Source organism: Pongo abelii, chromosome 6 (assembly GCF_028885655.2).
Source record: "Pongo abelii isolate AG06213 chromosome 6, NHGRI_mPonAbe1-v2.0_pri, whole genome shotgun sequence".
Lineage (NCBI taxonomy): Eukaryota > Metazoa > Chordata > Mammalia > Primates > Hominidae > Pongo > Pongo abelii.
In genome coordinates, this window is record NC_071991.2 from 6,978,791 (window position 1) to 6,999,565 (window position 20,775).

The 20,775-nt window shown below is 54.2% G+C and overlaps 1 protein-coding gene across 4 annotated transcripts in view; it reads right to left on the reverse strand.

The window, feature by feature from the left end:
• The window catches only part of GRID2IP (Grid2 interacting protein), a 37,392-nt gene extending 18,346 nt beyond the window's left edge, over positions 1-19,046 (reverse strand). For 2 of the 4 annotated variants that reach the window (XM_054560133.2, XM_024250010.3), the window contains exons 1-6: positions 14,334-19,044; positions 14,036-14,121; positions 9,652-9,721; positions 9,193-9,287; positions 8,337-8,520; positions 1,810-1,964 (exon numbers count right to left, since the gene is read on the reverse strand). In XM_054560133.2, the coding sequence (XP_054416108.1) occupies positions 1,810-1,964; positions 8,337-8,520; positions 9,193-9,287; positions 9,652-9,721; positions 14,036-14,121; positions 14,334-14,998 (1,255 nt within the window). In that variant the 5' untranslated portion in view covers positions 14,999-19,044. Of the gene's footprint in view, positions 1-1,809; positions 1,965-8,336; positions 8,521-9,192; positions 9,288-9,651; positions 9,722-14,035; positions 14,122-14,333 lie in introns of all 4 variants that reach the window. The other 2 variants (XM_054560134.2, XM_054560135.2) reach the window with 2 other exon arrangements.
• Positions 19,047-20,775: the final 1,729 nt, after the last annotated feature.

The following is a 20,775-nucleotide window of genomic DNA, read 5'->3' on the forward strand; positions in this document are numbered from 1 at the left end:
TGCAATCTCAGCTCACTGCAACCTCCATCTCCCGGGTTCAAGCAATTCTCCTGCCTCAGCCTCCCGAGTAGCTGGGATTAGAAGTGAGTACCACCACACCTGGCTTATTTTTGTATTTTTAGTACAGATGAGGTTTCCCCATGTTGGCCAGACTTGTCTCGAACTCCTGACCTCATGTGATCGGCCTGCCTCAGCCCCACAAATTGCTAGGATTACAGACGTGAGCCACCGCGAGCGGCCACCCCTGGCTGATTTTTAAATATTTTGAATATATGGGGGTCTTGTTGTGTTGTCCAAGCTGGTCTTGAACTCCTGACCTCAAGTGATCTGCCCACCTCAGCCTACCAAAGTGCTGGGATTACAAGAGTGAACCACTGCACCTGCAGCGGCTTTCATAGCAGGTGCAGGGTGCCTAGAACAGGGTAGAACGCAGGCTTCGGCACACCTTCCATCCGCATGGCCTGCATGCTGAGTGCAGGGGTTTGTGGGCATTCGGAGGGCACGCTGAACAGACAGGTGGCAGCCACACGTGGCACCGCAGGCCTGTGTGTGTGCAAGAAAGAGTACACTGGGAGCCCACCAGCCAGGTGGGATGTGGTCGTGTGCTCACGATCCTGGTGATGGTGTTGGCATGTCTGTAAATGGCAACCACGTGAGTTTCTTTCTTTTTTCTTTCTTTCTTTCTTTTTTTTTTTTTGGAGTGCAGTAGCTTGATCATAGCTCACTGCAGCCTCAATCTCCTGGACTCAAGCCATCTTCCCACCTCAGCCTCCCGAGTAGCCGGGACTACAGGTGTGCATCACACCCGGCTAAATTAAAACTTTTTTTTTTTTTTGGTAGAGACAGGCTCTTGCTATGTTGCCCAGGCTAATCTTAAGCTCCTGAGCTCAAGTGATGCTTCCACCTCAGTCTCCTAAAATGCTGGGATTACAGGCGTGAGCCACCGCGTCCAGCCTTACACAAGTTCCTTCTCACAAGTTCCACTTCTCAGAGTACAGAGCACATCCACTGAGACCACTTCCATTTTGTGGGTGCAAAAACTGAGACTGCAGGTGGTTAGGTGCGGTGTCTAAAGTCTCAGGTTATGTTGTGTATGCTGCATAAAGGTCACGCTGGAAAGGCACGTCCATGGGGCCACGTGTGGGCCTAGCCCTGGTGTATTGGGTGTGTACGTGCATGGCTGTGGACACATCTATGTGGGAGGGGCCCAAATCGGCTGTAAGACCTCATAGGTGAGGCCAGATGCAGTGGCTCACACCTGTAATCCCTGTGCTTTGGGAGGCTGGGGTGGGAGGATCACTTGAGCCCAGGAGGTTGAGGCTGCGGTGAGCCATGATGGCACCACGACACTCCAGCCTGGGCAACAGAGCAAGACCCCATCTCAAAAAAAAAAAAAAAAAAAGGCTGGGCGCAGTGGCTCACACCTGTAATCCCAGCACTTTGGGAGGCCGAGGCGGGCGGATCACGAGGTCAGGAGATAGAGACCATCTTGGTTAACACGGTGAAACCTCTTCTCTACTAAAAATACAAAAGAATAGCTGGGCGTGGTGGCATGTGCCTTTAGTCCCAGCTACTTGGGAGGCTGACGCAGGAGAATCACTTGAACCCCGGAGGTAGAGGTTGCAGTGAGCCAAGATCATGCCATTGCACTCCAGCCTGGGGCACAAGAGTGAGACTCCATTTCAAAACAAACAAACAAGCAAACAAACAAACACTTTCACAGGTGAGAACAGGTGTCTGGATGTTCACCTGGTGAGCTGGACAGTCAGCAGCTGCAGGCAGGGAAGTGGCAGGGGAGAGGACGCTTACCTGTCATGGCCGTGTAGCCCAGGAAGCATGCGATTTTCTCCTGACAGAGCTCCTGCTCCTCATAGGTCAGCAGCTGGTAGATGAACTGCCACAGGACCTGCTTGGCAGGGGTGTCCAGCACAGGGTAGATGTCAACGATGAGGGTGTCGATGTTCCTGGGGGAAGGTGCAGGAATGCGAGGCTCAATACTCACAGGCTTACCATGATGCACAGAGTGGGGGTAGACAAGACAGCACTTCCAAGCCACAGCGTCTGCCCTCATGCCCTATCCCTACCCTTGAAAGACAGAAGTGGGGGTTGGGCACAGTGGCTCACGCCTGTAATCCCAGCACTTTGAGAGGCTAAGGCAGGTGGATCATTTGATGTCAGGAGTTCGAGACCAGCCCAGCCAACATGGTGAAACCCCGTCTCTACTGAAAGTACAAAAATTAGTCAGGTGTGGTGGTGCACACCTGTAATCCCAGCTACTCAGGAGGCTGAGGCAGGAGAATTGCTTGAGCCTGGGAAGTGGAGGTTGCAGTGAGCTGAGATCGTGTCACTGCACTCCAGCCTGGGAGACAGAGTGAGACTCCGACTCCAAAAAAAAAAAAAAAGAAAAGAAAAAAAGAAAAAGAGAGAGAGAGAAGGGGGCAGGAAGGCAGGCTCCAGGGATAGGGTGGCCAGACTCCAATCTCAGCTCTGCCACTTACCAGCTAAGTGACCTTTCTCAAGTGACTTACCCTCTCTGTGCCTCATTTTCCTCATTTGTAAAATGGGGATAAAAATAGCATCTAACTCATAGAGCTGTTGTGAAGATTAAAACGTATAGAGGAGGCCAGGCACGGTGGCTCATGCCTGTAATCCCAGCACTTTGGGAGGCTGAGACGGTTGGATCACCTCAGATCGGGAGTTCAAGACCAGTCTGGCCAACATAGTGAAACCCCCTCTCTACTAAAAATACAAAAATTAGCTGGGCATGGTGGCATGTACCTTCAGTCCCAGCTACTCAGGAGGCTGAGGTAGGAGAATCACTTAAACTGGGAGGCGGAGGTTGCAGTGAGCTGAGATTGCGCCACTGCACTCCAGCTTGGGTAACAGAGCAAGACTGTCTCAAAAAAACCAAAAAAACAAAAAACATATAGAGCAGGCCAGGCATGGTGGCTCATGCTTATAATCCCAGCACTTTGGGAGGCTGAGGCAGGCGAATCATCTGAGGTCGGGTGCTCGAGATCAGCTTGGCCAACATGGTGAACCCTGTTTCTACAAAAAAATACAAAAATTTGGTAGGCATGTTGGTGCGTGCCTGTAATCCCAGCTACTCAGGAGGCTGAAGCAGGGGAATCGCCTGAGCTCGGGAGGCGGAGGTTGCACTGAGCCAAGATTGCGCCACTATACTCCAGCCTGGGCCACAGAGCGAGACTCTGTCTCAAAAAAATAAATAAATAAACAAAAATAAAAATAGGCTGGGGGTGGTGGCTCATGCCTGTAATCCTAGCACTTTGGGAGGCTGAGGTGGGTGGATCACGAGCTCAGGAGTTCGAGACCAGCCTGGCCAACGTGGTGAAACCCCCTCACTACTAAAAATACAAAAATTAGCCAGGCATGGTGGTGTGTGCCTGTAGTCCCAGCTACTCGGGAGGCTGAGGCAGCAGAATCGCTTGAACCCGGGAGGCGGAGGTTGCAGTGAGCTGAGATCGCACCATTGCACTCCAGCCTGGGCGACAGAGCAAGACCCCGTCTCAAAATAATAATAATAAATAAATAAATAAATAAATAAAAATAAAGTAGGAGAATATCTTTTGACCTAGAAGCAGGGAAGAGCTTAAAATTTCAAAAGCCAAAACTGTGGGCGGCAAGCCACCCAGATGCCAAGGCAAGAGACCGAGGGCACAAACTGTTCCAGTATAATAAAGAAAATATATAGAATAAGAATAGTTATGCTAGAAATAGATTATAGATATGATTATATATGAATATTATTAATCATTAGTTTGTAGCATTACTGTTTGTTCCAATATTATAATAATCTTTGTTCTACAATTATAACCTAGGAGAAACCAGGCCATACAGAGATAGGAGCTGAAGGGACACAGTGAGAAGTGACCAAAAGACAAGTGTGAGCCCTCTGTTATGCCTGGACAGGGCCACGAGAGGGCTCCCTGGCTTAGTGGTAACGCCGGTGCCTGGGAAGGCACGCGTTACTTAGCAGACAGGGAAAGGGAGTCTCCCCTCTCTGGTGGAGTTAAACAAGACTCTGCTCCACCACCGCTTGTGGAAGGCCTGACATCAGTCACATCAGTCACATCAGTCAGGCCCACCCGCAGCCATCCAGAGGCCTAGCCCTCTCCCTGTGATGCTGTGCTTCAGTGGTCACGCTCCTGGTCCGCATTCATGTTCTGCCCTGTACACCTGGCTCCACCTTCTAGATAGCAGCAGCAGAATTAGTGAAAGTACTAAAGTCTTGAAAATGCATAGAAGAAATAATGACGTAAGCTGTCCCCTCTTTCTCTCCGCCTCGGCTACCAAATAGGGACGGGCGCCCTGTCTGGTGGACACGTGACTCACGTGACCTTACCTATCATTGGAGATGACTCTCTCTCCATACCCTGCCCCTTTGCCTTGTACACAATAAATAACAGCACGGCCAGGCATTTGGGGCCACTACTGGTCTCTACGTCTTGGTGGTGGTGGTCCCCCCGGCCCGGCTGTCTTTTCTTCTATCTCTTTGTCTTGTGTCTTTATTTCTTTTTTTTCTTCTTTTTTTTTTTTTTTGAGATGGAGTCTCGCTCTGTCACCCAGGCTGGAGTGCAGTGGCATGATCTCAGCTCACTGCAAGCTCCGCCTCCCGGGTTCACGCCATTCTCCTGCCTCTGCCTCCCAAGTAGCTGGGACTACAGGCACCCGCCACCATGCCCGACTTTTTTTTTTTGCATTTTTAGTAGAGACGGGGTTTCACCGTGTTAGCCAGGATGGTCTCGATCTTCTGACCTCGTGATCCACCCGTCTCGGCCTCCCAAAGTGCTGGGATTACAGGCGTGAGCCACCACGCCCGGCCGTCTTGTGTCTTTATTTCTACGATCTCTCATCTCCGCACAGGAAGAGAAAAACCCACAGGCCCTGCAGGGCTGGACCCTACACAAAACTATAAGACCAAAAACGTGGTGAGTTTGATTATGCAAAATCAAGGTTATCTATTCAAGGAAGCCCAACTTAGACACATTCATATTAGACACAACAGACCTAATAACAGAAGTAACAAATGGGAGAGAAATTTACAACGTTCAAAATCAAGGAGAAATCAGTATCTAAAACATACAAAGGTGTCCAGCCATCGTGGCTCACACCAGTCATCCCAGCACTTTGGGAGGCTGAGGCAGGGGGATCACCTGAGGTCAGGAGTTCGAGACCAGCCTGGCCAACATGGTGAAACCCCCATCTCTACTAAAAGTACAAAAATTAGCCAGGCATGGTGGTGGGTGCCTGTAATCCCAGCTACTCGGGAGGCTGAGGCAGGAGAAACACTTGAACTGGGAAGGCAGAGGTTGAAGTGAGCCAAGATCATGCCACTGAACTCCAGCCTGGGCGACAGAGAAAGACTCTGCCTCAAAATAAATAAATAAATAAAATAAAATATACAAGGGGCTGGGAGCAGTGGCTCACACCTGTAATCCCAGCACTTTGGGAGGCTAAAATGGGTGAATCTTTTGAGCCCAGGAGTTCAAGACCAGCAACATGGCAAAACCCTGTCTCTACTAAAAAAAAAAAAAATTAGCTGGGCATGGTAGGCGAGCGCCTGTAGTCCCAGTTACCTGGGGGGAAGAGGCACAAGGATCACTTTAGCCTGGGAGTTCGAGGCTGCAGTGAGCTGTGTTTGCACCAATGCACTCCAGCTTGGGTGACAGAGTGAGACCCTGTCTCAGAAAATAAATAAAATAAAATATACAAGAAACTTCATGCCAGTCAACAAGGACAAAAAGTCCAAGAAAACAAAAATGGACAAAGGGTATGAACAGGTAATTTATAGAGAAAATCCCAGAAAAAGTTCACAAGCATATTAAAAGATGCTTAAAATAATTAGTAATAGAAGAAAACCAAATAAAAATAACAGGATGTCACTTTTATGGCTAAGAAACTAGCAAAAATAGGCCAGGCGTGGTGGCTCACGCCTGTAATCCCAGCACTTTGGGAGGCTGAAGTGGGCAGATCACAAGGTCAAGAGATCAAGACCATCCTGGCCAACAAGGTGAAACCCTGTCTCTACTAAAAATACAAAAATTAGCTGGGCGTGGTGGAGAGTGCCTGTAGTCCCAGCTACTTGGGAGGCTGAGGCAGGAGAATCGCTTGAACCCAGGAAGTGGAGGCTGCAGTGAGCTGAGATCATGCCACTGTACTCCAGCCTGATGACAGAGTGAGACTCCATCTCAAACAAAAAATAAAAATTAAAAAAAAGAAACTAGCAAAAATAAAAAGTTGGGCATCACTGTGATCTAAAGGAATTTGGCTTTAGTTATAATCAATATATGAAATATACATTGGACAGAGCTAAACACATAGTAACTGGTGAATAAGTTAGACACAAAACATGATATAAAGCACAATTTTTTTTTTTTTTTTGGAGACGAAGTCTCATTCTGTCACCCAGGCTGGAGAGCAGTGGCATGATCTTGGCTCACTGCAACCTCTGCCTCCTGGGTTCAAGTGATTCTCCTGCCTCAGCCTCCCAAGTAGCTGGGACTACAGGCACTCTCCACCACGCCCAGCTAATTTTTTGTATTTCAGTAGAGACGGAGTTTCACCCTGTTGCCCAGGTTGGTCTCAAACTCTTGAGCTCAGGCAATCTGCCCAACTCAGCCTCTCAAAGTGCTAGGATAACAGATGTGATCCACCGCGCCTAGCCTGTTTTTTTCTTTTTTCTTGTTTGAGACAGGGCCTTACTCTGTCACCCAAGCTGGAATACAGTGGCACAATCACTGCTCACTGCAGCCTTGAACCCCTGGGCTCAAGCGATCCTCCTGCCTCAGCCACCCAAGTAACTGGAACTACAGGTGCGCACCACCATGCCCAGCTAATTTTTTCTTTTTGTAGAGATGGCTTCTTGCTCTGTTGCCCAGACTGGTTTTCAACTCCTGGGCTCAGGCGATCCTCCTGCCTCAGCCTCCCAAAGTGCTGGGATTATAGGTGTCTGGCCTGGGTTTTTTTTTGATGTGATGAAGTTTTAAAATGGACCATGGTGATGTTTGCACATATTTGTGAATATACTAAAAACCACTGAATTGTATAATAAAATGGCAAATTGTATAGTATGTGAATTACATCTTAAGACTCTTTAGAGCTAGGTACAGCGGCTCATGCCTGTAACCCCAGCACTCTGGGAGGATCACTTGAGCCCAAGAGTTCGAGACCAGCCTGGATAACATAGTGAGACTTCCCCATCTTTTTTAAAAAACAAAACAAAACCAGGCCGGGTGCGGTGGCTCACGCCTGTAATCCCAGCACTTTGGGAGGCTGAAGCAGGCAGATTACCTGAGGTCAGGAGTTTGAGACCAGCCTGACCAACATGGAGAAACCCTGTCTCTACTAAAAATACAAAATTAGCCAGGCGTGGTGGCGCATGCGTGTAATCCCAGCTACTTGGGAGGCTGGGGCAGGAGAATTGCTTGAGTCTGGGAGGTGCGGGTTGCGGTGAGCCGAGATCACACCATTGCACTCCAGCCTGGGCAACGAGAGCAAAACACCATCTCAAAAAACAAAAACAAAACGAAAAAACCTTCAAACAAAACAAAAAGGTGTAGATAAGTGACAGGCTTTGCAGGGACCATAATAATGACCCCATGGACTGAGGAGTGTGATAGATGCAGCTGCCTGCAGCTGGGGTCCAAAAAGAAAGACACCAACCCTACCCCAAAGGGCCTGGCCCATGACAAGTGCCCACAGGTGGGGCTCTGGTGAAGGTCCCATCAAGAATGCTGCAGGTGGGCCAAGGCACGGTGGCTCACACCTGTAATCCCAGCACTTTGGGAGGCCGAGGCGGGCAGATCACGAGGTCAGGAGTTTGAGACCAGCCTGACTAACATAGTGAAACCCTGTCTCTAGTAAAAATACAAAATAATTAGCCGGGCATGGTGGCACACACCTGTAATCCCAGCTACTCAGGAGGCTGAGGCAGGAGAATCGCTTGAACCCAGGAGGCGGAGGTTGCAGTGAGCCCAGATCTCATCATTGCACTCCAGCTGGGTGATAGAGCGAGACTCCATTTAAAGAAAAAAAAAAAAATAGAGTGTTGCAGGTGGTTCCTGTCTGCCTCACTTCACAGAGAAGGCTGAGACTCGCCCAAGGTCACGTGACCAGGAGGTGTCAGAGTCAGAGATTGTTCCAGGGCAGCTCAATTGCCCACCACCCTGGGGCCCCTGATACCAGCAGCCACCTTCCTTAGCATCCCCCAGGAGAACGGGACTGAGGAGGCTCAGGCAGGCAGACTAGGATGTGAGTCTAGGCAGGACTTAGGGCCCACCCAGGGCAGGGCCCCACCGCGGCTCTGGCCCAGCCACCTGTGCTGGAAGAAGCTCTCGAGGGCCCGGCAGACCCCATAGCGCTCAGGAGGCGTGAGTAGGTGCTCCAGCTGCTGGCTGAAGGTCCTCCCTTGGACCCGGATGCTGGACGGCAGGATCTCCGCCACCCACTGCAGGGAGGTGAGCGCCGATGATGGATTGGGAGAGTCCAGAGAATCGGAGTCTGCTGGGACCACAGGCAGGAGAGGCATGAGTGACTCAGAGTCCCCAGGCCAGGTGCAGTCTCCCTGGCTTTTGAAGTCAGCAGACCTCCTGAGCTGGGGTGTGGCTGTCCAGTGTCATGCATGGGAAGGCATGCCTGCGGCCCAACACTGGGGCCAAGGATAGAGGGAGTCAGCCCTGGGAAGGGTCCCTAAAGCTATACACTAGGGTTGTTTGTTTGTTTGTTTTGAGACAGAGTCTCATTCTGTTGCCCAGGTGGGAGTGCAGTGGTGCGATCTTGGCTCACTGCAACCTCTGCTTCCTGGGTTCAAGTGATTCTCTTGCCTCAGCCTCCCAAGTAGCTGGGACTACAGGCGCGTGCCATCATGCCCAGCTAATTTTTGTATTTTTAGTAGAGACAGAGTTGCACCATGTTGCCCAGGCTGGTCTCAAACTCCTGGCCTCAAGCGATCCTCCCACCTTGGTCTCCCAAAGTGCTGGGATTCCAGGCATGAGCCACCATGCCCAGCCTCACTGGGGTTCTATAGCACCACTTAGGGGGCAGCCCTGGGGAGGCAAGCTGCAGGTTTAGGGGAAGAGCTGAGTCCTCCCCTCAGCTATGTGACTGTCACACATAGCAGCCCGGGCAGGGTCCCTGTGGGCCAAGGAAGCCAAGTGTCCATGGGGGTCTCACCACTGGCAAATGGGACGAGCCCTTCCTCCACCACCAGCGTGGGCATGGCACCACTGCCCTGAAGCATGGACACCACCTTGTCGTGGGAGCAGTTCCTGCCAAGCATAGATGGCCCAGGAGGGCCTGACTGGGGTGAGCCTTGTCCACGGCCACCAGCCAGACCTCCCTGTCCTGCCCACAGAGGCCACACAGCAAGACCACCTCTGTGTGACTCTGTGTCCCCAGCATGGAGCTGGAGTATTTTCTGGTTGGAAGGATGAACTGAGGTCCTGGCTAGAGTTGGCGACTGGCGAGGAGGAGGGTTAGATTCAAGAGTTTCCACTGGAAGAGGGACAGACCCTGGGGACCAACTGGTGAGAGGAGATTGTGATCATGGCCTGGGTGCCCCAAGAGGCAGGAGTCTTGCAGGGGGTGGGGGCAGCTCATCACCAACCTCTGGTGTCCCCAGTAGCCTCTGACCTCATGTCCAGTCCATTGAGGAAGAGGATCCGGTCACCTGACTTGAGGGCAGCATTGTCAGCTGGGCTCCCTGGAAGCAAGAAGAGAGGGTGTGCCGGTCAGCTGGGCAGGGTACCACTTTGAGAGCAGGATGCTATCCTGTTTTACAGGCGAGAAATGGAGACTCAGAGACCCATAGCTGGCCAGGCATGGTGGCTCACACCTGTAATCTCAGCACTTTGGGAGGCCAAGGCAGGAGGATCGCTTGAGCCCAGGAATTCGAGACCAGCTCGGGCAACATAGCGAGACCCCATCTCTACCAAAAAAAAAAAAAAAAAAAATTTCAGAGCCCCATAGGCATGGGTGGCAGAGGACAGTCAAATTAGGTCAGCAGACCCCTGTAATAGACTCTGCACATCTCCGATCTCAGCTGCTCTAAGGATCTAAGGACCACGGGAGTGATCCCCTAGCGGGGGCACAGCATGAACCCCCAGTGCTGGAGAAGAGCGAGGTCTGGAGGGCAGGACTTAGGCAGCATCAGTACTTCTTGAGTCCCTGCTCCATACACTGTTCTTAGCCCCGCACAGAAAGGTCCTGTCAGGGTCTGGGATTCCTCTTTGCTTCAGGAGAATTATTTTCTGTATTTTTTTTTCAAATCTTAGAGACAGGGTCTTGCTGAAGTGCAAAGGTGTGATCACAGATCACTGCAGCCTCAACCTCCTAGGCTCAAGCAGTCTTCCCACCTCAGCCTCTGAGTAGCTGGGACCATAGGCACGCACCAGCACTCCGGGCTAATTTTTTTTTTTTTTTGTGAGATGGAGTCTCGCTCTATCACCCAGGCTGGAGTGCAGTGGCATGATCTCGGCTCATTGCAACCTCTGCCTCCTGGGTTCAAGCTATTCTCCCACCTCAGCCTCCTGAATAGGTGGGACTACAGCCACCACGCCTGGCGTGCGTGTGTGTGTGTGTGTGTGTGTGTGTATGTGTGTGTGTCTAGTAGAGACGAGGTTTCGCCATATTGCCCAGGCTGGCCTCGAACTCCTGCTCAAGTGATCCGCCCGCCTTGGCCTCCCAAAGTGCTGGGATTACAGGCATGAGCTACCATGCCCAGCCACCCAATTTTTGTATTTTTTTGTAGAGACGAAGTTTCACCATGTTGCTGGTCTCAAACTCCTGGCCTCAGATGATCCTTCTGCCTCAGTCTCCCAAAGAGCTGGGATTACAAGTGTGAACCACCACGCCAGCCTCTGTCTGCCTCTCTTATGAGTCATCATTCTAAATGTAATTTGCAAAGTAGGGAAAATGATCAATGGCTAAATGAAATATACTCTCAGATTGCAAGTTCTCTCTGGGGGAGGTGGAAACTGTCCAGAGAAGAGGGGGAACAATTAGAGAAGACTTCCTGGGAGAGGCGAGATGGAGGAAGTCCTTTCCCTGGACTGAAAAGGAGAGAGTGATTCTGGCAAGCCAGAATCCAATCTGGCTTGCCTGGAATGGTGGGACAGCTAGAAGGGTTGTCGCAGGGGATCAAAGAGCACTGGGCCAGGAGTCAGGAGATCCCAGTTTCTGGTCCTTAATTTACCAGAGCCTCTCCAGGCCTCAGTTTCCCCACCTGTAAAAGCTTCCATCTAAGCATCCATTTGGCTTCCTATGACAGGAAAGGCATGGGATCACTAGCTTGAAGGTTGGGTTGGGAAGAACAGCAGACCTGGATTTTTTTTTTTTCTTTTTTTGAGACAGGGTCTTGCTCTGTCACCCAGGCTGGAGTGCAGTGGCATGATCATAGCTCACTACAGCCTCGAACTTCTGGGCTCAAGTGATCCTCCTACCCCAGCCTCCAGAGTAGCTGGGACTACAGGCATATGCCTCACTATTGCCCAGACTGGTCTCAAACTCCTGGGCTCAAGTGATCTTCCTGCCTCGGCCTCCCAAAGTGCTGGGATTACAAGTGTGAGCCACTGCACCCAGCCACACCTGGATTCTAACAAGGCCCTAGGCCAGATATCTCTGGCTACACATGTGGGAGAGACTGGGAGATGGAGATGGTGGTGGTGGCATGGTTGGAACAGCCACATCCACAGAGGAGAGATTAATCACTTCTAGAGGAAGCTCTCCAGAGAGCAGCTTTGGGCCTTCTGCTTACAATATGGTGTCAACAATTTAGTGATGCCCAAATCGAGGAAGAAGCTGAACATGCCACTTATCAGGATTAAGTCTCAGAACAGCCTGAAGCCTGTAAGGATGATGCACTGACACTGAAGTGCTCTTCCAGGGCTGGGACTACTGACCTCAGTTTTCTTATCTGTAAAAGTGTCCATCTAAGCATCCATTTGGCTTCCTATGACAGGAAAGGCATGGGATCAGTCCCGGGCTGGGACTACAGGATCAGACGATGCCCAGCTCACAGATCCATACATTGGAGATGTGATGACACACAGAGTGTGGAAAGAACGCATTGGCAGGGCCACCAATGGGGATGTGTAACCAGGAGCATTACACTCAGGTGCTAGGAGGGGATGGAGGCAGGACAGAGCAGGTGACCCAGTTCTGAGCAGATGGTTACAGGGAGGGAGAATTCAATTCAGCTCTAGGAGACACTTCTGCCCTACAAACACCTTCCACAATGAATATGAGCGCACACACACCCCTGCCCCACTGGAAGGGCAGGAAGAAAGGATTCTTGCACTGGGGAGGTTCTGCCTTCTTCAAGATGCCATGGTTGGGAATGGTGGCTCATGCCTGTAATCCCAACATTTAGGAGGCTGAGGCAGGAGGATCCCTTGAGCCCAGGAGTTCGAGGCTGCAGTGGGCCATGATCATGCCACTGCACTCCAGCCTGGGTGACAGAGGGAGACCTCATCTCTATTTTGTTTTTTTTGAGACGGAGTCTCACTCTGTGGCCCAGGCTGGAGTGCAGTGGCGCGATCTCAGCTCACTGCAAGCTCCACCTCCCAGGTTCACGTCATTCTCCTGCCTCAGCCTCCCAAGTAGCTGGGACTACAGGCACCTGCCACCATACCTGGCTAATTTTTTTCTGTATTTTTAGTAGAGACAGGTTTCACCATGTTAGCCAGGATGGTCTCGATCTCCTGACCTTGTGATCTGCCCGCCTTGGCCTCCTAAAATGCTGGGATTACAGGCGTGAGCCACCGCACCCAGCCGACCTCATCTCTTAAAATAAAATAAAATAAAATAAAATAGGCCGAGTGTGATGGCTCTTGCCTGTAATTCCAGAACTTTAGGAGGCCAAGACGGGTGGATCACCTGAGGCCAGGAGTTCAAGACCAGCCTGGCCAACATGACAAAGCCCCATCTCTACTAAAAACACAAAAAAATTAGCTGGGTGTGGTGGCAGGCACCTGTAATCCCAGCTACTCAGGAGGCTGAGGCAGGAGAATCGCTTGCACCTGGGAGGCAGAGGCTGCAGTGGGCTGAGATCATGCCATTGCACTCCAGCCTGGTCAACAAGAGCAAAACTCTGTCTCAAAAAATTAAATTAAATTAAATTTAAAAAATAGGCCAGGTGTGATGGCTCACGCCTGTACTCCCAGTGCTTTGGGAGGCCAAGGCGGGAGGATTACTTGAGTTTAGGAGTTCAAGACCAATCTGGGCAATATGGCAAAACCCCAACTCTACCAGAAATACAAAAAATTAGCTAGGCATGGTGGCGTGCGCCTGTGGTCCCAGCTACTCTGGAGGCTGAGGTGGGAGGATCACTTGAGCCTGGGAGATGGAGGTTGCAATGAGCCAAGATTGCACCACTGCACTCCAGCCTGGGTGACAGAGCAAGACCCTATCTCATTAAAATAAAATAAAATAAAATAAAATAAAAAAATAAAAAGATGCCATGATTTCAGGAACAAGAAGGGGCAGGCTGGGTGGGAAGAGAGCGAAGTCCATATTCAGCAGGGGTTAGACAGCAGGCAGAGGCCCTGAGGCCCTTTTGGCTGTCTGAGTCTGGCCTGCCAGGCAAGAACCCAATTCAGCGTGGGCACTCCATGAATCTCGTGTTGCTGGGGGCGCAGCCTGGGTAGGCACCAGCTCAGTCCTGGCTGCCCCAGAGTCCTAGACAGTGCCCCCGGCCCTCCCTGTGGACACAGGAAAGGTCTGGATGCAGAACCTGGTTCCCTTGGCTTGGGGTGATGCTGAATTTAGAGGGGCAGGGGTGGGGTGCCCCAACTCAGGCAGAAGGCTCTGGCCTCAAGCATCTTAGGTAGGAGTGGGATTCAGATCTGCTGGCTCTGGGACACTCTGGGGACACTGTCTACACAAGGATGGTACCTGGCGGGGAGGGGTTGCTGAGCAGGAGCCTACATGGGGTACAATGACCTGGCAGAGCCACCACGGGGCCCTTCACCCCATCCTGGGCCTTAGGGACTCTTAGGGCAACCGGCCCACCCCTCACCAGGCAGGACAGACTCGATCCAGACAGGCCCGTGGCCGCGAAGTGTGAAGCCGAAGCTCTTGTTGCCTTTGTAGACTCGGACAGTCCTGGGGGGAAAAAGAAGGGGCGAGCAGCATGATGGAGAGGGGGCCCTGGGGCGCAGAGGTTGGAGATGTCCCGTCTCCCTCTCCCCTTAACCTCTCCGGCCCCCTATGCACCCCAGATGCCCAGCCCCGCCCCTGCGCCCTCTCCCTGGGTCTCGGTCCCCAGCCCACCAGCAGGGAGGCGCCCGCTGCCAGTGCCTGTGAGCCCCGCGTACCTGCGCGCGCCCCCAGGGCCGGCGAGGCCGCCCACCAGCAAGGAGGCCCTGCGCGGGGGCGGCTCATCGGGGCGGCGCGGCGGGGCGCTGGCGCGCGTGGACACCAGGAGGCGCTCGGGCCGCTCCTCGCTGCGGCTCCGGCGCAGTCGCTGCGCGCCCTGGGCCCGGCGGGCGCGGCACAGCTTGCCCAGGAGGCCCTGCGACACCACCTCGTCGAACCGCGCCCGGTGTTTCTTGGGGATGAAGATCCTGCCGGCGAGGACGGCGGAGTCGGGGCGCGTTCCCGGACCCCGGATCTCTGCAAACCGCGGCCCGAAGGCGCGTCCTCGCGGGCGCCGCCCTAGGCTCTCCCACCTCTTCTCAGGAGTGGCGGAGGGCTGGGGGGATCGGGGTGAGCAGCCGGTAGCACCCCAGTCTCCCCCTCGGTGCTCGGATTTGCGCCCCCAGCTACGACTTGGCGTCCTGCTCGCTCCACCTCGGGAATGGCCCGTTCGGACCGTCCTCCATGACTCTGGCCACTGCAAGGCCCGAGCCCCCCAAAGCCAGTCCACGGACCCGTTCCTCCTCCTGCCTCTGTCCTCCTTCTCAGCCCTCTCCCCGCACTCCGTCTGCACCCGCCAGGCCAAGCCCCGAGCCAGGGTTCCCCACCACCCACTGTCTCCCATCTGGTCTCTAGATGGTTCTGCTGGAGGAAACTGGAACCCACGAGCCCCTCACCACGCCTCCAGTCTTCCTGCTTGCTTCTCTGGCCAGCCCCATCTGCAGCTGCCCACTCAGATATCTGCCAGGAACCCCGTTTCTGCCACCTTCAGTCCTATCTCTAAGCTCTTGCCCAGGCTCTTGCCCCAGCCTGGTCCACTCCTTTGCTTCCTTAGCTAAACGAGGCTCCGTACCCAACACTGGCCTCCTTTCAACTTAATCCTACATGTATTCAGGAAGCCCTTGCTATCTGTGCCAGCCAGGAACTGGCGTTCAAAGCTGAAGGGACTGTGGCTCCTGCTCTCAAAGTCGTTACCTTGGAAGTGAGAGGCAGGGGGAAGGCCCGTGGGTCTCCGCTGCAGGGCTAGAAACTTCCTCTCTTTCTCTGTCTCTCTCTGTTCTTTTCTCTCTTGAGAGAGGGTCTTGCTCTGTTTCCCAGGCTATAGTACAGTGGCACGATCATAGCTCACTGTAACCTGGAACTCCTGGTCTCAAGGGATCCTCCTGCCTCAGCCTCCCTTGTAGCTAGGACTACAGGCACATGCCACCAGGCCAATTTTTTTTTTTTTTTTTTTCAGACAGAGTCTTGCTCTGTCGCCCAGGATGGAGTGCAGTGGTGAGATCTTGGCTCACTGGAACCTCCACCTCCCCAGTTCAAGCAATTCTTCCGCCTCAGCCTCCCGAGTAGCTGGGATTACAGGTGCATGCCACCACGCCGGCTAATTTTTGTATTTTTAGTAGAGATGGGGTTTCACCATGTTGGCCAGGCTGGTCTTGAACTCCTGACCTCAGATGATCTGCCCGCCTCGGCCTCCCAAAGTCCTGGGATTAGATGTGAGCCACTGTGCCCGGCATTTTTTTTCTTTTTAATTTTTTTGTAGAGATGAGGCTCTATGTTGCCCAGGCTGGTCTCAAACTCCTGGGCTCAAGTGCTACTCCCACCTCCACTTCTCAAAGTGCTGGGATTACAGGTGTGAGCTACAACACCCAGCCTTGGAAGCTTTCCGGGGGTTATGTCTATAGTTCAATCCTGAGCCACAGTGACTGGCCAGGGCTCAGCACATAGGAGAGACTCAGTCAACAGGAGATCCACCAGCAGCCTAACCCCATCTCTGAGTAATGGCAGCAGTTAACATCCTGATGGACTCTCCGGTCTGTGGCAGAGGATTCTGAGGCACAGAGAGGACCTGTAGCTCTCCACGGTTACACAGCTGGCCTGTGGCACAGCTGGCATCAGAGCCCAGACTTCAGCACTCAGCACTGTGGCAGGACCTCTAACAAGAGCCCCTGAAGGTCTGGTTGCCTGTGAGGTCTCCCTGGCTGCATCCCAAGGCTCCCTTCCCTGTTCCTTGTACCAGGTGCCAGGGCCAAGGGCAAGATGAGGGGGAGAAGGGAAAAGGGATCAGTGGCCTTGCAGCTGAAATACAAACCCCTCTGAGGTGTCCCAGCGGCCCTCACACTTCCCTCCACCTCTGTGGGTAGGAGTAATTAGGCCAACCAGGCAAAAGAAGTTGCCTGGTGGGAGGAAGTGGGTACGGATTCTCAGGGAGGAGGCTCTGTCCCTGCAGTGAGCTCTGCTCCAGGTCCGGATGGTCCGGGAGGTAACCAGGAGCCAGGATGAATGTCCTGCTCACCTCTGCCCGGTGCCCATTCCCATCCACCTGCAATGCTTCCTGCAAATCCGGAAACTCAGCCTCATCCCCCAGATAGTCATTTAAGGTCTCCGGAGCCCGACCGCTCCATCTGCCAGGCCTGCACATTCCCTAGCGCCTCCCAGACCTCAAGCCTCATGTCCAGGCAAAAGAGAGAAGACACACACACCTGAGACTGTCCACCTCACTTCCGGCTCCAGCCACAGACTCTGAAGACATCACCCCATGCACCCAACCCCTGAGTCCGACCTGGGCAGGGGTCAAGAGGACATCACAGCTGTACCTTCCAGCAGCAACTAGAAAAGGCCCTGTTGTCCAGGCGCGGTGGCTCAAGCCTGTAATCCTAGCACTTTAGGAGGCCAAGGTGGGCAGATTACCTGTGGTCAGGAGTTCGAGACCAGCCTGGCCAAAGTGGTGAAACCCCATCTCTACTAAAAATACAAAACTTAGCTGGGCATGGTAGTGCACTCCTGTAATCCCAGCTACTCAGGCGGCTGAGGCACGAGAATTGCTTGAACCGGGGAGACAGAGGTTGCAGTGAGCCGAGATTGTACCACTGCACTCCAGCCTGGGCAACAGAGTGAGACTCCATCTCAAAAAAAAGAAAAGGCCCTGTCCCACAGGTGGGAACCAGGCTGTCACCAACCGCACAGATGGAAGAAGGTTGGGCAGCCCTTTCCTTACTTGGTGTTTTTGGGGCTGAGACAGAGGCCAAGGCTGCCTGGTGAGCCAGACATCCAACCTGGCTCCTGCTGGCCCTCCATGCAGCTCAGTCTGGCCCAGAGTCCCCAGCCCTGGGTCTGCCCTGAATCGACTGACCCAGCAGAGCCAGGAGCAGTGGGGCCACAGCGACTATTACCACCAGTCACTATCCCCCTGACTGGCAGTCCAGCAATCACTGTCCCTGGACTCTGAAGTCCCTGCTATGCCAACAGGCCTCTCTCAGGCCACAGGACTCTTCCTGGGGGCCACACAATGACCTTGCACACCGGGTCAGTTCTGTTCTCTCTGCCAGAGTCAGGTCTAAATCCAACCCCAAGTTCCTACCCCGCCCCCTCCTAGGGTCCTCTCTCTCCATTCCCCGTCCCCACCCAGCTTTCTCTCTCTTTTTTTTTTTTTTAAGACAGAGTCTCGCTCTGTCACCCAGGCTGGAGTGCAGTGGCGCGATCTCCGCTCACTGCAAGCTCCGCCTCCAGGATTCATGCCATTCTCCTGCCTCAGCCTCCGGAGTAGCTGGGACTACAGGCGCATGCCTTCACACCTGGCTAATTTTTTGTATTTTTAGTAGAGACGGGGTTTCACTGTTTTAGCCAGGAGGATGGTCTCGATCTCCTGGCCTCATGATCCGCTCGCCTTGGCCTCCCAAAGTGCTGGGATTACAGTAGTGAGCCACCGCGCCCGGCCTTTTTTGTTGTTGTTGTTTGTTTGTTTGAGAGAGACTCTCTGTCGCCCAGGATGGAGTGCAGTGGTACAATCTTAGCTCACTGCAACCTCCGCCTCCCAGGTTCAAACGATTCTCCTGCCTCAGCCTCTCGAGTATCTGGGGCTACAGGCATGCACCACCACACCTGGCTGTTTTTTTTTTTGATTTTTAGTAGAGACGGGGTTTCACCATGTTGGTCAGGCTGGTCTCGAACTCCTGACCTCAGAAGATCCGCGCCCCCCCCCCCCCTTGCCCTCTCAAAGTGCTGGGATTACAGGCGTGAGCTACCGCGCCTGGCCCCCCACCCAGCTTTCTTTATCTCCCCTTTGATCATCAGCCAGCGAAATGGTGGCAAGGGGACAAGGGTTCCCTGGTTCAGTATGGGGAGCACGGCAGTGGAGAAGTCGTGCCCCCCAAACTCAGGACGAGATGCCCCCGATTTTGACAAGAGCACCCAACCTCAGTCTCGGCCCTCTGTCCTGTCCCCTCGACCAGCCCAGTTGTCGGAAGGAAAGTGGGCTTTCAATCCCAGCCTTTTGTCCCAACAGCGACTCTTTAGGGCCACGCACGGGTTCTGAGCGCCCAACGCTTAGACCTCGCCGCCCCGGTACCCACCGAGTTTATTTCCAACCTCCCTGGGCCTCGGGCTCCGCCCAGGCTCGGAGGGTGCCCACCCAGGGCAGGGAAGCCCCTCCACGCTCCAGCCCCACCCCCTCTCAGACCAGCCAGAGGCGGATCCGTGGCGCACAGGGCGCACAGTTCCCGGAGGCGCGGGACGCGATGGGGAAGCTACCGAAAGTGCCGAGAGAAGCCCTGGTCCTTCCCCATCTGGAGCCGGGGACCGCGGCGCGGCAGGTGCCGAAGGGCAGGGGGTAGCCGAGCCCAGGAATGGAGCGAGCGCGCCGCGACTCCACGCACCTCTGCCCGGCGAGCGCGCGCGGCCCCTCCCGAGCGGTCCCGGCCCGCAGCCCCGCCCCGCCCCCTTTTGGTGGCCCCGCCCCCTCCCGGTGGCCCCGCCTCTCCCCTGCTGGGACCCTGTTGGTCGCTTTGGGGTGCAGCGGAAACTGGCGGCGGTTTGAAGCCGCCGCGCTCACTCCCCTTGGCTCTCTCCGTTATTCCCTTCCCAGGATCCTCGCCTGCGTACTCTCCAGCTACTGCGCCCCGGACCCCCACACAGCGGCGAGTCCCCGCAGTTCAGAGGAAGCCCCGACGGCCTTTGGTAGAGCATGCAATATTTTCCGGAGGGGATGGCCCTTGCGCTGGGCCTCCAGGGCTCAGCAGGAGTCGGCCGGCTAGAAGAAGCCCTCTCTACCCTCCCCGGGGTCGGAGAGGGACCCACCTCAGCCTCCCAAGTAGCTGGGACTACAGGCATATACCATCATGCCTGGCTAATTATCGGCTGTGGCCGAGAAGAGGCTGGATAGGGAGGCTTTGAATGCCGTGGTCAGCAGCTGAGACCCCACTTTGGGAAGAGGAAGGAGCCGTGGGAGGGTTTCATGGTTCAAGGAGAGGTGGAAGGACTCCAAAGGTTTTGGCATACCAGGAGAGGACTGATGCTGGGAGGTGACCCAGAGGGGGTTGTTGGGATGGGACAAGAAGCCGAATTCCAAAACACAGAGGAGGTGGAGTGTCTGAGGCCTGGGGAGTCAGTGTGAGTGAGGACAGGGCGCCCAGGCTGTGACAACCCCCAGGTGAGTGGGGAGGGAGCGAGTAGAGGGCCTCCCTGAGCTGCGCATCTTGCCCTGCCAGGAGAGAAGAGGGGAGGAGCATCAAAGGGGAGGAGAGGGACGCCACAGGAAAGGAGGTCTGGACTCTTCCCTGGGGGCTCTGGGCCTGCCATCCCCTGAACAGCAGCAGGAGGGGACCCCAGCGTGCCTGCTTGCGTGTCATGTCTCAAGCAGTCCCGACTGCCTCTGGAGAGGCCCAGAATCAGGCCTGAGGAACAAATGAGAGTTGGGGTAACCAGTTCAAGGCACATCCTGGGGAGGGGCCCTTCAGGGGCACCCCCAACCAGAACATCAGCATGAGGCCCTCTCCAAAGACAGGCGGGAACAGCAGAGCCAAGATGCCCCGGGACTTTCCCTCTGTCTCACTCAGAGGGACAGCTCCCATGGGGCAGCCTGTGGGTACCTGTGGGCAGCACAGGGAGGACCCTCTGGTCTGATCATCGGTCTCTGGTACTGTCCACGCACTGCTCCCCAATACACCGCAGCCCCCCATTCCTGGCCCTAGCAAGACCATCACCTTGCCGTGACCTCCTGTGGCTGTACTTCTTCCTGGAAGCAGCCAGAAACTGGAGCCAGTGCCCACTCATGCCGTGCCCTCCCCAAGCCCTGTCCTCAGCGCTGCCAGGGAGAGAAGCAGCTGACAAGCCTCCCAGCCAGCACAGCTCTCTGATGTCTGTGGGGCCCCAGCCATCCCATTATGATTGGAGCCATTCCTGGTTGTATTGTGCCAGCTGCAGTGGCCCAGAATCCAGAACCACACATGGCCAAAGGCTCTGAAAACCATCCACCGTGCTGTGGGCACAGGAGATGCAACCAGGGAGCAGATGCCCAGGGTCGAATCTAGGCATGCTACCTCAGAGTCAGGTCTCCATGGGCACAGTGGGGCCAGCTGCTCATGCCTGTGGCCAGGCGACCCAGGGCAGCATGAAGTGGTCACCCAG